At 36.1% G+C, this 11696-nt stretch overlaps 1 protein-coding gene across 1 annotated transcript; it reads left to right on the top strand.

Moving 5' to 3' along the window:
• The first annotated feature begins 479 nt into the window (after window positions 1-479).
• Window positions 480-3031, top strand: LOC122013418 (probable transcription factor KAN2). Its single transcript, XM_042569697.1, has 6 exons — window positions 480-1225; window positions 1336-1412; window positions 1569-1617; window positions 1694-1793; window positions 2376-2430; window positions 2511-3031. The coding sequence occupies exons 1-6, from the start codon at window positions 694-696 to the stop codon at window positions 2589-2591; spliced, it is 894 nt and encodes a 297-aa protein (XP_042425631.1). The 5' UTR covers window positions 480-693; the 3' UTR covers window positions 2592-3031.
• The last annotated feature ends 8665 nt before the right edge of the window (window positions 3032-11696 follow it).

Here is an 11696-nt window from a genome sequence, read left to right as displayed (position 1 = left end):
GGCACAGGTGGACACCGAGAGTCATCTAAACTTTTCTATTACTACACAACTTTAACTTTTCCTTAGCCCTTTCCTAACTTAAGTGTCGGAATAATCATCCAAAGTCTAATCTCAGTGCTTATTCTAACTCTTGCTGAGTGTTTGTAGGAAATTTATGATCCCTTTGCCATAGTGTCATCTGCAACTTACTTTACAACAGTTACTCTTCGCTTACTCACCTGACAACGATACCAAACAGGAACAACCATAAAACACCAAATGCAATTATGTTCGTTTCCATTTCATAATCAATCAATCACTCTCATAGTAATTAATTTGACACTCGACAACTAATTCAAAGACTTCCCTTCTCAAGTTACACTTAGCTTTTTGAAAGGTGCAGTTCTTATGAAAAAACACTAGTCCAGTTTGCCCCAGAGATATATGTTATCTTTATGGGCATGCACAGTTACCCAAAGAAAAAGAGGAAGAGGGTTTATAGTGATGTACCACCCACATGTGCAGTATGCATAGATCATACATAATCTTTGGCACTGTAACACCATTCAATACACAAATTCCTCCACGTATATCTTACCAAACCATCAGAGTATTCCACACACAGCTCTAGCAGGGACGAGTACTAGAAAGTGGGAGGAAGAGTAAGAGGAAGAGGAGGAAAGATCTCGAGTTTAATTTCTTCAGAAGAAATCCATGGAGCTGTTCTCGGCGCAGCCGGAGCTGTCGCTGCAAATCAGCCCGCCAAGCGGCTCTACACCATCGACATGGAGGCCGAAGCCAGGCCCAGGCGAGGAGAGCATTGAGATAGGCTTCTGGAGGAACCCGGCGGTCGACAGAAACATCAAGAGCTCCTACTCCAGCGAGCCGGCTGCTTTTGATCTCTCCTTGGCAGGCCCGCAGCAGCATCATCGCCGCCAGTGCCACCACCAGGTTCCATCGGAGCCAGGACTCCACGGCATCAGCTTGCTGAAGCCCATAAAGGGAATACCGGTCTACAACCGCTCGCTGCATGATCTGTGCGACTCCTCTTCCACCTCCAACGCTTCTTCTCTCTTTGCTCCGACCCACTTGGGGCTGCTGCCGAGGTCGTCGCCGTCGTCGAGATGCTACTTGCCGTCGAGATTCTTCCTCGGAAAACGGGGGATGAGGGCGCCGAGAATGCGCTGGACCGCCACGCTCCACACCCGCTTCGTCCATGCCGTGGAGCTTCTGGGAGGCCATGAAAGTAATCGATCATATATCGATCTAGTCGTTCTTGACGGACATGTATATGAGTAGAAGCTAGCTAGCACATCATCTAGCTCTTAACCTCCTTGTATTACTTTGCTTGATCAGGAGCCACACCCAAGTCGGTTCTCGAGCTCATGGATGTCAAAGATCTCACCTTGTCCCATGTCAAATCTCACTTGCAGGTAACGTAATCACAAGGGGTCGGGGAAGACATACAAATCTGATATAATTTGTTCTTGCTAGCTCTCCACCCGAGATTTCAAGAAGATAGCTCACTCTTCTACTCCTAGCTAGCTCTTCCTTAATTCTAACACATATCTTTTGTATGCATACTGCAGATGTATCGGACTGTGAAAAATACCGACCACAGGGCAGCACTCTCTTCAGGTAATTCATTCATTCTCGTCCCTGAAGCTACAAATTCATATTTCTTGCTATATTTTTGTTTCCCCTATCGTTTTAGGTCAACTTGATGGGATTGAGAACGGGTTAGCCAGGGAGGTCTCTGATGACAACTCCCCTGAGAGCCCAAACCTGCGTACATTGGGATCATATCACAGAAGGTGAGCTTACTTAATTCATGCATTCCTTCGTAGCTAGCTAGCTAGCTAGTCGATATGACTGCAATTTAGCTGGCTGAAAGAGATCTCATGACTTTAGCATATGAACTGCCTTATCATTGAAGTGGTCACAGTGTGTGAGATGGCTGCAAGTTTCCCATTTCCTCTTTCTAGCTAGTACCAATATCTTTCATGCCCTTTGCATGAAAGCCTCCCTGACTCCTTTTTAACTTTCTACTTGTATTGATCTCCTCACAAATGCTCAGAAAAATTGCAGTCTATTTATACAAATTCTAGCTGTACCTTCATCATAGTGGTAATGATGATTTGATATGATCCGATTTCTGCATTCCAAAAAGGACAACACAGAGGCCAAAATTTTCTCTCTTACTCCAAGACAATGGCTCATCTGAGAAATCTGCGCAGAAGAGACAAATCAAAGAGCTGCTGTTTATATTATTAAATACGCCTTTGTTTTTTACTGTTGGAAGATCGTATTTTTGACAATAGTCTACTGCAAAGCTTAATTAATACAATAAATACTCAATTAATTAAGTGGGGGTGGGTTGATTTTTACTGCATCAGGGAAGTCTGCTTCACTGGTGAACTCGCCACAAGGAATGCTGCTGAATCAGTTGAGGTACAGAAACAACTTCAAATCGGTTGAGGCAGGCAGAAAATATCGCGGCTAATTTCCTTCTTCCATGTGTTTTCTTGCAGGAGGACATGCAAGCAAACATGTTTTCAGAGTTGAGTCCAAGCAAACTCAATCTCGAGTTCACGTTGGGTAGGCCACAGTGACTTACAATACACAAGAAGGATCCACTGGCAAATAAATGATTCAAAAGATTTTCAAAAGTGAAAGAGACAAGAAGACAATTGAGGCAAACAAAGAATGAAAGGAAAAGGTAGAAGAAGGAAGGAAGGGAGGTTTGATTGAAGGAATATTGGAAAAGCTATTTAACTAATCAACAGATATGCTCTACTACATATTAGATATGGCTAGCTCTAAGTGAGTGTAAAGATTTGTTTGCCAGGACTTTGTGTTTAATTTTCTTTCATAAAAGTGAAAAATTATAACATGAGATGCTTTGCTTCCTCTCCTGATCAATGGATGAGCATGTGATGTGCCTTTCTTTGTACTCTCCCAATAACGCCAAAGTACAGTCATGAGTCTAAGCATGAGAATTGTACAAAGCAAAAAATGCCTCATATTGCTGTAGAAATAAGTATAATGAAAACTAGATCGACTTCATATAGATGAGATGGTATCATTTTTGTTCACATAATGCATGTTATGGTGCATCTAATAATTATCTATTCAAGTAGAAATTTGAAAAAAAAAAAAATGATCCTTTGATAGTGCAGCTTAGGAACTATTCTGGAAATAAATTTCTGAAAATCTTCCAGATGTATATTAAGTTGAAAAAAAAAACATCAAAGTTTGTGTGTGTGACCTATAATGGTGTAATAGGATCAAGCATAGAATCTTCAGCATCCTTCCATCTTTACTTCAGTGAAGGAGACTGATTTACATTAGGAACATTTGACTTCTCCTTTAGTACTGGAGAATAATTTTCTACTGATGAGAAACACTAATAATTAAGGAGAATGGCATCAACGTTGCCAAAAGGGAGGTCCTGCAGAGTTTCTTTTGGCCTTTGTTCATGTGGTCGTGCTCCCTGTAACCATTCTCTGCATCTCATGCACTTGGAACCATTCTGTTTTATGCTCACTTTTTCTTTATAACAAATCTTAGTTTCTCCAGTTTCCATATCTAATTAAGATGCGATCTCATGTTTCATAGTTTTTTTTTTTTTTTTTTGCAAATATCAGACACTTATCTTCTTATTTGAATTATCAAAATCCTGAGTGGACTTGTTGGCTGTTAGAGATGGGGAAAATAAAATTGGACAGATGAGAGAAGGTAGGGCAATTAAAAGCAGCAGCAGAAGCAGCATGGTAAAGCAGTAAAGTTAAATGGATAGGGAGTAAATAAAGGCTCTTTAGAGCAGCAGCTGGATGATAAAAGACATCTTTTCAGAAATCATGGTACATCAGCATTTGTTGCTTTCAGACCCTCTTTATTAAAGAAAGAAATTCACTCTCATTCTCTTTTTCTTCTCTCAAGTTTTCCCTGAGAGAAAAGAAAAGTAAAAGAAAGAAAGAAAGAAAAAAAAAAAGAATGATTGCACCATGATGATATATAGCATGCACTCATTCTCTCATCACAAGGTTCCAAAGCTCGTGGCTTTTTTTTTTTTTTTCAATTATCCCCCTCTTTCTTCGCTGTCACAGGGACAGAGCAATGTGTAGTCCTCTCGTGGCCTTGGCTCGGCAGCAGAGATGGTCGGGCCTGCGAGGTGACGTCTCTTTAATGGATGCCTTGTTTTCATGCAGAGCTTTGCTTCTTTCCCATATGGCTTCATTTTAGGGCACTGTGCTTTGCTAGTTTACCTTTTGACTCTCATGGCTTTCTCTCTTGTAGGGTCAAACTAGGATGTCCTTGTCGGTAGGTAGCTACCTGGCTAGGCAAGAACTTGGTCAACACTCAAGGTGTAGGGTTTGCTGTGAATGTGAGAGCCTGTGAGCAGGAGGTGCAGGTAGAGAGTCAATTGGAAGGAAGAAATTCTATGAAAATTGATTCAATATTTTGGTACAATTTACCATCTAATTATTCTGTTTGTCCACACAAATTATATGGATAAACATAGCCATTTCTCTTAAAATAATAATCTATTCTATCATTACTCAAAGCTAATTACTTTATTTATATATATATATATATATATATATATATATATATATATATATATATATATATATATAATACTTTTAAAATTTTAAATCAACCAATTGTACATGTTGTATGACGAGGAATAATTGATCCTAGAGATTTCATACACCATTTCTTATACCTACTTACGCCAATGGGACTTTGCCCTTTTGGTAGAGAAATTGCTCAAAAGTGTTATTCTTTTTATTTGCTTAATTTGATCTATCATTCACCTTGTCCCTCCCTTCAATGGGTATACCGGATGTCCCTATTAGTATGCCATAGTCGCTCGTGGCCTAGCTAGATTATGGCTCATTGAAGTTAGAAAATGATGATAAAAGGGTAAATTGATGGAGTTATTGATTGACAAAATCCCAACATAAAATACTAAACTCTATCCAATTCTTAAGAAATCATAAACATAATAATCAGAATTGCGGAAGCATACCAAAATTCATAATTTATAGTTAATCTTGGATGATGATCTTTAATTTATAGATTTACTAATATACAAAGAGTTTTGTCGATGAGAAACAAAACATAATGCCTAAGTTTACTTATTTCTAATTTAACTCCTCAACAAATTAAAAATTACATATAGTATCCATATTATTATATTCATGACAATTAAAACCTTAAATTATATTCCTTAATTATAAATGTAATCACATTAAATTATGACTTATTTAATTATTTACATTAGACTTTTATAATTACAATTATAACCCTAAATTTCTAATATAAATATATATTATCAAAAGAATACACAACCGCAAGGATAACAATGTGCATGACAATTAGGAGGTCACCCCTCAGAGGATGGTAATTGTTGGGGTGAGGCTACACGAGAGTGTTGACTCATGTTTATTGAGACCTACATTAGCATTTAGACATATCACTTGTAGATATATATATAGTGAACATACACAAAAGAAAACATCATTATATATAAAGAATACATAAAAATAGAGTTGTAAATGAACCAGTTATTCATCATCAAGCTTGGTGTTCAATTCTATAAAACCTGTTAAATTTTGTTCAATTGTAAAATATAAAATAAATAAACTTGAACACTAGTAAACTTGGTTCAGTGCCGTTCATGAACAATATTCTTGGATAATGTTAAAAAATTATGCACATGAACAATTTATAAATAAACTTATTTATTAACTTATATAAAATTTAATTTTAAAAATACTATATATATGAAAATGTTCATGAAAATTTTGTAATTTTTTTGTGTTCTTTCCAAATCTAGTATTCATGATATGTTAAAAATAGTATAAAGTTCATAAATAGATAAAAAAAAAATATAACAATATTGACAATTGAGCTCATTAAAAGTTTGAACAATATTCATGAACAAGCTTGAATAGAGCTCAAACTCGATAAGATTTTTAATAAACAAGCTTGAATAAGCTAAATAAGTAAATAAATAAACTTGAATACAACTAAGTTTCACTTGGCCTAATTCATTTGCACCCCTCATCAAATTAGGTAAAGTAAATAAAGAATGTTTATTCCTTAATATTATAAGATACTATTAAAATAAAAAGAGATCATTTTTTAAAAGTAATCATGAATTTTATAGATTTTTTTAGTTAGCACCTGATATCCAACTTACACAACTAATCTTGAGGCTAATCAGTCAGGTCATACAGAAGTTTTCCACCGGTCACTAGGGTAAATCGAGAAACACTCTCATGGGGCATGCAGCCCATCAACCTATTTTTAGGCCAACTATTCATTAAGAAAAATTCATCCTAATTTATCGAGGTTAAGACTCGATCCTTAAATGCATAGAATATGAGAAGGTACTCCTGTCGCCATAGTATTACCCTGGGGGCTGAATTTTATAGATTTGAAGCATATAGACATACTATTTTGTTAGAAAATGTAAGCATCATCACCTAAAAGAATTTGTGTTAGAGTCAAACTCTTTGTTAAGAAAATGCTATTTGGCTATGGGAACAACAAAGGGTGCAACTTCAACACAAACCAACAAGGAGCACATGCTTAGATTTTTTTTTTTTTTTTGAGAAAATAGTATGTTTACTTGTTATTTTTGCACCATATTTTTTTAAAATATTAATACTACTTTATCCTTGAAATAAGTCTTGCAAGGACAAAGTAGGAAAATAATTTTTTAGGTAAATAAGCAATGTGAATTGGAACCTTTATACTTGAGTGCTAAAGTCACATATTTGTTCATGTTTACTCATCTTTGCTGGTTGGACTGCCTCAATAGCTTTATCATTTTCTTTCCTTAGACTCATATATATTCAAAAAGTTATTGTCACTATCATTAGGTTGGTATGATGAAGATGTCTCACTTGTAAGAAATGTTAATTCTCTATCAAACATCTCTATATTATACTCCTCTACTACTAGAACAAAAGGCTCGTCTAATTCATCTGCTATATTTATTAAATGATTACTCGATCACGTTGAATATTAACCTCCACAAACCTATATTTTGCATTGATATAAACTCTCTTTCTAGTGTTGTTCTATTTGAGAAATATATTGATCAATTGCAACTTGGTTGTATTGAGTGTAACTCCATCACCATTGGAGTACTAATTCATTTCCAAGTGTTGTTCAAGTAAAGTGTCATTAATTTTAAGGGATTACAACCTTGTTTGTGCACAAGTTGATCCATGAGTTTTAATAATTCATTAATTAAGTAAAATAAATAAATGTGTTATATTATACTCGACATCTGAGTTAATTACCTTTCGATTAATGGGCATAACTCTTACAATATATATAATAAAGTCAAAAGAAATTGACCTTAATTAATATTTTTAGCGATATCGATCATGCCTAAGCTGTGCATGGGTCGTCATGCTTAGGATGCCTCATCTTATAGCTCATGCCCAATTTTGGCCAACTTAGGTGGAGCCATGTCTAGTTGCTCTTGTTTGGTCATGCCTAGCCTATCATGATAAGCTAGACAACAATTTTAAAATATAAAAAACTGTTTTAAATTATATTTCATAAAAAATTAAAAATTAAATAAATAAACTTCAAAATATCAAAAGAATTTATGAAATTAGAAAAAAAATATATATTTTTTTGAGGTGTACATCTAACCTATCAATCTATTGTAGAATTCTCCCCTCATATAGTACTAATTCTGGCACACCTCATTTATACTTTGCATTGATGTAAAATGTACAATTCATCAATTAAATATTTTATATCTAATATTTTATGATCGAACCTAAGGTTAGATTATGACAGGGTTGAAAGTTAAGATTATTTGTTGTCTAATAAAGTTGAATGAGCTTACGGGAAAATCCTAGTGGATTCTAGGTAGGTGAAAAACCCTAGGGGAGGTAACCCTAGGTCCTATGAAGAAGTAACTCTAGGTGGTGGAAAGTCCTAACTGCAGTTAGGCAAGGCAAAGTTTTGGCAGATCGAGCACTTTGGGTAAAATCCTAGAGTCGGGGACTCTAGGTGAAAATCCTAGTGGTCGCAGATCAGATAGAAGTCTGGACGGGTGATGGAGCGGACGTTCAGCATGAAGGCCTGAAGTCTCAGATGTTGAGCAAAAGTTCAAACGGTCGTGGAGGACCGATCTAGCAAAAAATAAACTCTCCTGAGAGGAGTAGGTGAGGACGCGTTCCTTGAAAAAGGAAAAGTGGCGTCGGTTCGACCTAGAGTGTCAACGAAACTCAAAGTCAGAACGGATAGTCAGAGGCCGTCAAATTTATATTATATGTATTGTTTATTGCCCATACTAACTTCGTTTTGAAGAAAAAAAATAAGGCTGAAAAAAATTGGTCCGGGGGACTCGGACTAGCCTTGCCCAGGGCAGGCGGTAGTCGCCCAGGCGGTCTAGGCACCCAGACTCGAAAAATCATCCATAAGCCTACATAAAGTGCGTCAATTGGCCAGGACACGTGGTTCAGGTGCCCGGAGGGGGTCCAAGCGCCTGGAACAGCCTATATAAGTAGCATTCAACCAGGGGCTAAAAAATAACATTCAGAACGACTTCTACTCTTGCACGCTACTCAGAAAACACCTCCTCGATGCCCAAACGTTGCTCTGACGACCAAGAACAAGAATTTTTAGATCTGTAGTTGTCGGTATTTTCATTTTACAGTTGTTTTAATATTGTAATTCCATATTTGTACTTATTCGGAACTGATAGTGAATTACCTAACGAAAGCACTCTCACGTGAGGGCCTTGGAATAAGAGTTGCCATAGGATCCAAGCAAGTAACTCTTGGTATTCGTGATTGCCTTGTTACTTTCTTTCTTATTCCACGCATCTTAACTCGAATGTTTTTATACGGACGTGAAAGTCACGAGTACTATTCACCCCCCTCTAATGCAACGATCCTACAATTGGTATCAGGGCAGGATCGTTTCGAATCAGTGAAATCACCATTCAAGCACGCTTTTTTTCGTGGTATTAGATTTTAAATTTTTTGGAGTCAATCGGAATCGATACAGTTGCCTCATTTTGATCAATTTTATCGTACTTGAGCTTTCTTCTCAAAACTAGTGCAACACCACTCGAGTTCGTTTATTTGATTAATACTTTATTCTATACTACTAAGGCAAGACCTAGTCTTGGGACAAGTTCTATTTTTGTTGTTTGTGCAAGATTATTTTTTATAACCTACCAAGAGGGGTATAGCACTACACGCCCTTCCCTCTTCACTGGCAAAAACTTCAGCTACTGGAAAAGTCGAATGGAGTACCACCTCAAGACACAAGTCAAGATGTGGATAATCATCCAGATGAAATTTGCATATCCCACCAAAGATAGAGTCCTCGTCCCGTGCGACAAATGGATGTAAGGAACTAGGGCGCTAAACACGCGAAAGCACAGCGAAAAATATCTAGTTCCTTATCAAGAGGATCCATGCGAAGTGAAGAATAAATAGGCATCTATACTAAGTTTCATGATAGTTATACTTTTGGTGCGTGTACACGATCTCCCGACAACTAGGATCTCAGCACAATCAAGCGTTTACACCTCTAACCATATCCACACAAACAAGCTTCTCGTTTGTCTCACAAACTCACAAAGTGGAAAAAGTAACAACCTTTGGTTGTGCTAGCAACCACAAGGTCAATATTCGGCCAAGATGAGGAAGAAGAAGAAGAAAAGTTTTTCATCTAATAAAATTATCATCCATAAATTTTCATTTATATCAATCTCATGAATATCAAAGGGTTTTACCCTTTCATCTTCCAATCTAATGGTTCAAAATTGACCATTCAATCCAATAGTGTAAAATTGACTATTCATATTCCTTGATGACTATTCATCTTCCTTAGTGAACTCAAGTTCACCCAATTAGTCTAACTCATTGAACCATCACCCAATGAGTCTAACTCATTGAACCATATCAATCTAAATTGGCTCCATGAACATCAATCCAAATTGGCTCCATGAATCTAATTCAAATTAGACTTAATCCAATAATTAGATCCAATTGAGTCTAACTCAATTAGTCTAATTTGAATTAGATTTAATTCAATGACCCATCACATGAATCTATCTCTAAATTAACTTATTCTTTGTGTGTGACCCAATAGGTTCTCGTAACGTTGGCAATGTATCCAAATCAACATTTTGATACAAAGTAATGAGTGACATCTAGCAAGGTATCATTGCTATCCAAGTGATGAGAAAGTCGAGATCCGATCTAACCTGTCTGAGACTATTATCTTATATGACTTTGCCCCTCTATTTTTGATATCTAGATTGATTAATAAGGCATAGACCGTGTCATCCTATTATCCACCTTTGTGTTTCTTGATCTCTAAGTAGACACACTTAATCAAATAAGCTCAATATCTCATATTCATTCATTTGTGTATTGTCATGCTTTCTTGTGTCCTACTAATCAAGGGACTCTCAAATATCACTTTTGTCATATGGAAGGGATAGATCTCATCTACCTCACTCACATCTCTTCACATAATTCATTGCATACCCAGTAATCGACTTTATTGTCCACTTTGTTACAGGTGATGTTTGTCGATACCAAAGTACATAACTCCTTATGTAGGGAACCGTAGTGACTTCAGGTCTAAAGACTATTCATACCAATAGTCACATGAGAATGAATATGACACTTATATAACGATCCATGAAACATTCTCATGGAGGGTTATTCAGTATATATTCTCTAATATATACTCATGTGTCAACCTGATATCTCATATCCATGGCTTGTGAGATTAAGTTATCCGTTGATCTACATGCTAGTCTCAACGTATTAATATTGTTCTTGTATATTAATGCTTGACTAGGAATAGTTAAGAGTAGTTTTCTATATATAGTTACAATCTCACTATCAATTCAACCAATTGATATGTTGTAGATAAGAACTTACTACCCAATGATATTATTATATTTATTCAATCAACACTGAACTGAAATAAATATAATAACCAACTTTATTTTTTATTAATAATAAAATATGATATAAAAATGAGTTTTTATAATCATCTCATAATTGATGTTATTTTATTATTAATTATGAGCTCATTTGAATATATATATATATATATATATATATATATATATATATATATAAATTTTTAGTATCGTTAAACTCCGCCCATGACGACCGATCATGGCCAGTCCCAAGCCCGGATAAAGGAGGAGGGTTGCGTTAGGTTGCCAGCCAGCGTCAAACTATGACAAATATTAAATGAATCCATTAAACTATTGTGCTAATGCTAGGTTGTTCCCCGAAAAGAGCGCGTTGTAGGGTCTGATTGTAACGTCTCGGCAAGGATCGCTACATCTCCAGAACTCGAGTGTAGTGTTAAATATGCAAGAGTTCGCGTTACAGGGTCTGATTGTAACGTCTCAACAAGGACCGCTACATCTCCATGAGAACTTGGGTGTAGTGTTAAATAGGCAAAAGTTCTTACACCATAGGTTGGATAAGAACAAATATGATAGGAAAACTAATCTAAGATTTGAAACATGGAACATAGAAACTCTCACTAGTAAATCAATGGAGGTAGTAGATATGATGATTAGGAGAAAAATTAATATTTTGTGTGTACAAGAGACAAAATAGACAGGCGAGAAGGCAAAGATGATAGAGAACTCAGGTTTTAAGTTATGATACATTAGAAAGAGTAAAGTA

Source organism: Zingiber officinale, chromosome 8B, assembly GCF_018446385.1.
Source record: "Zingiber officinale cultivar Zhangliang chromosome 8B, Zo_v1.1, whole genome shotgun sequence".
Taxonomy (NCBI): Eukaryota; Viridiplantae; Streptophyta; class Magnoliopsida; order Zingiberales; family Zingiberaceae; genus Zingiber; species Zingiber officinale.
Note: the sequence above shows the minus strand (reverse complement) of the source record. Positions and strands in the feature narration are given on the sequence as shown.